Here is a 3818-nt window from a genome sequence, read left to right on the forward strand (position 1 = left end):
CCATAACAGATCAAACGGTAACCGACTTATTACTAGCACTAGGCCTAATCCATAACAGATCAAACGGTAACCGACTTATTACTGGCACTAGGCCTAATCCATAACAGATCAAACGGTAACCGACTTAATACTAACACTAGCTCTAATCAAACAAAAATCAAACAACAACTTAATATACAATTTTTTCAAAGTGAATCATTTACCTGATTCCACATATTGTTTTACAGGTAACACCATCGCTAAAATTAACCTTCCTGTACCAATCTTGAGACTATTTTTCATATTCTCCAATAACGCAAGAGGGCAGTCGCAGCGATCTAGCACGTTCAAGCAGGAGATAACATCATACAGCTCTTTCTTCTCCATCCACTTGTGAGCATCAAGGACTCTAATAACCATAAACAAATGATAATATGAATACATATTCACGTAAATCAAATTCAAAACGGTTTAGTTACATTATATTCAAGTGTAAATTGTACATCTTCGTCTGAAAACAATGTGAAATCAATTACAGGATCCACCATCTTTTAGAAACTATACACACTGAGCATCCCTCTACGCTGAACGTAGTCGTCTTAAACGGAGAATATTGGTCGTAGGATCCACCATCTTTTAGAAACTATACACACTGAGCATCCCTCTACGCTGAACGTAGTCGTCTTAAACGGAGAATATTGGTCGTACATATGATATTAATGGCTACAAATAAATACACTAAAAGCTGTGTGTTTGATCTGGATCATGTGAACTGCGTGTGGTAATACCGACGATTCGGAGACCACAGGCCACACCTGTAATTAATGTAAAATAATAATATGCTTGGTTTGATGGTACTAAAAGCCAGTGTGGAAACCGTCCCACTTAAACAAAGACATTTCACACCAAGAACGGACATATGCGTTTGTTCATGATCTGTCCGTGTAAATCGTCCAAACCCTACAAGTGGTTGACGTAATACATTTAGCATACGATTGTGATGTCACCTATACTGTAATACTGAAACAAAATGAATTTGGTTCTAAAATACTCAACACTTTTCAATTATAAAATCTGTGCTAAATGTGTGCAAAACCCGGGTCAAAAATGAATGACAAACTAACAAAAAAGTATCGGGTTACACGGGTTTTTCCCCCCTTATATCTTTATTACAAAAAGCAGTCGTTTTGTATTAAATTCACCAACCCTAGAAATCTTATGAAGTTCTTAAATTAAGCTGAAATAACGTTAAAGAGTAATAATAATTTCAATGGCTAATTCTTATGTTACACCCCATTAAATAAAAACCCACTAAACGTGTCTACCTTGCCTTCAGAAGTGAGTTTTGAAACAAATAAAGAAAAAGTCAAATACAAGTTTAATTTCCTGCACAAGTTTCTCCAGTTTTAAAAAGAAAAAAATGTTCAGTAACAACGCGTATCGATTTCTGATGACTTACTTGAAAAGCGAATGATGCCCAATCTCTCAAGCAAGAGCGTGTCCTCGTGATAAACAGCTTTAAAGCTGAAACGTGCTGCTTAAAAACAACAACAAGAACAAATAGGATCATTATATCGAACCAAGAACCGCTACTGGCACGCAACGTATGCAGCGAAACTGGTTATTTCTTAAATTAAAAATATTTTTTGGATGTTTTCTCAAAGAGATTATTCTAACTACAAGTAATTCAAGTTCTTATGTATATCGAACCGCTATATCTTACAGAGAGAGGATCCAAATACGATTTTCTTAAAATTACTTTACAATTTTTCAGCCAGAAATATCTGTGTCGAAATGTATTCAATGATTTCAGTGATCAATTAGAGCATCAGATTTGTTTGTTACATAATTGTCCATCTGTGTTCTGCCCACGGCGGATATCAAAACCAATTTTCAGCGTTATAAGCCCTTAAACTTACCGCTGAGTCACCAGGAGGCACAGCATCAAGTATTAATCTGGCTTGGGCTATCTGCTGTGTCCACCGCGGGAATCGAACTCCAGAATTTAGCGTTGTAAGTCGGTAGACTTATCGCTGTATCGCCGGGGGATAAGTATTAGTCAAAAAAAATGTGAGAATAGTCACAGTTTGTGATTAGTGTTAACAAATTTTCTCTTTTTAGCAGTAAGAATATGTCAAAAAAAGACAAAAAATGCATATAATGAAAGGACTATGCCATGAATTCTGTCTTTCTAAATTGCAGTCTTCGGTTTTAACAACAACACATTTGAGGAACGTTTAACTGTGTTGTCGATAGTTCAAAACAAAATAATGAATTAAGCCAGAAGAAAACGTGCTGGTTTGATAGGCGGTTCTACGAAACACGGGCTTTGACCAGGAACTTTGAATCTTTTATCTTGTAAAAATAATTTTAACAAAAAATTAATAATAAAAACAATACTCTATTTGTGTGTATGTGTGTCTGTGAAGATCACTAATGGATGTGTTTTGCATGAAACGGACTTATTTCGGACACTATTTATGTTGTCATGAAACAGGGTATTACTGAAGAAACGGTATTATTTCTGACACTATACACACTGTATTGAAACAGGGTATTACTGAAGAAACGGTATTATTTCGGACACTATTTATGTTGTCATGAAACAGGGTATTACTGAAGAAACGGTATTATTTCGGACACTATACACACTGTATTGAAACTGGCTATTATAAAAGATAAGTCTTGTTTCGGATACTATATTGAAACTTACACAAGACGTGAACATTTGTTGACGTTCCGAAAAACCTTGCATCATCGACTTAATATCAATAGTATATAGTTGTCTTGTCTCAGTTATAACAACTACCTTCCTTCCCTTATCCCATCCAATCCATTATTCCTCCATCAATACATCCTCATACACGTTTCAGATACACACGTACTAAAGGCTTCCCCTAAGCACTAACAGTGGTTAGAGGTTTTGGAGTACAGTCTTTTTTTTTATATATAACTTTATGGGAACCATACAATAAATTTGAAATATATACTGTAGTAAAACGATCTCCCTCCATATACACATATAGAAACACTGCAGTTCAATCATGGTGTAGTACATTCAGGACCACGTACCACTTGGGGCAGAGTGTGCTAAGGTATCATTTAAAAAGGGACATAAGACAACACGGCCCCATTAAGGGCATTTGACCAGGACGGAGATTTGTCGTGAAAGTGTTCACGACCAATGGATGCACAGCATATTAAAAAGCGAAATTAGGAATGACAGCGTGAAAAAAGCAGTAAAACCAGCCCGTTTCCCTGGACGGCTATAAATTATTTTGCTGGGACAGAAAAAATCCCCTACGGATGAAAGAAAAGTCCGGTCTGAATTTTGACGGTTGAGCGATGATGGCTGTTACCAGAATGTTGAAAAGCTCTTGGTTTAAGCGCACAAAATCCGTCAGCAGTTTCACACGTCTCCTCTTCTGCCATGTGTCATCACCGTTTCAATTTCACCAAAACATTAAAGATACGCTGCTGTTTCTACGATAACTACACTCCTAAAATGTTATAGCCATTTTCTAAAATAGCAGTGTGTATGTGACATATCTTTTTATGAAAGGTGTATTAAATCACCCCTGGACTAGTTTACGTCAACAACGTTTTATAAAAAAAAATTGGGGAAAAAAAACAATACGCAAACATGCTATTTTAGTAAATTATAAATCATCCGACATTCTTCTTCTAACCTGACTATGAATAAATATTAACAGTTTCGACGTATCACGTGCGTTATTTTCAAGTATACCCTAGAACTTCCGACAACTGCAATTAGAATAAACATATTTTATGTATAACCAGTTACAATCACTACTTTAATTCTGGTTTATAATGCCTCC

General features: G+C 35.9%; 1 protein-coding gene across 1 annotated transcript in view; it reads right to left on the bottom strand.

The window, feature by feature from the left end:
* Positions 1-195: 195 nt before the first annotated feature.
* The window catches only part of LOC106475351 (methyltransferase-like protein 9), a 7748-nt gene continuing 4125 nt past the window's right edge, over positions 196-3818 (bottom strand). Inside the window, exon 2 of the mRNA XM_013936039.2 lies at positions 196-388. Within this exon, the coding sequence (XP_013791493.2) occupies positions 196-388 (193 nt within the window). The remainder of the gene's footprint in view (positions 389-3818) is intronic.

Source organism: Limulus polyphemus, unplaced genomic scaffold (assembly GCF_000517525.1).
Source record: "Limulus polyphemus unplaced genomic scaffold, Limulus_polyphemus-2.1.2 Scaffold8450, whole genome shotgun sequence".
NCBI lineage: Eukaryota > Metazoa > Arthropoda > Merostomata > Xiphosura > Limulidae > Limulus > Limulus polyphemus.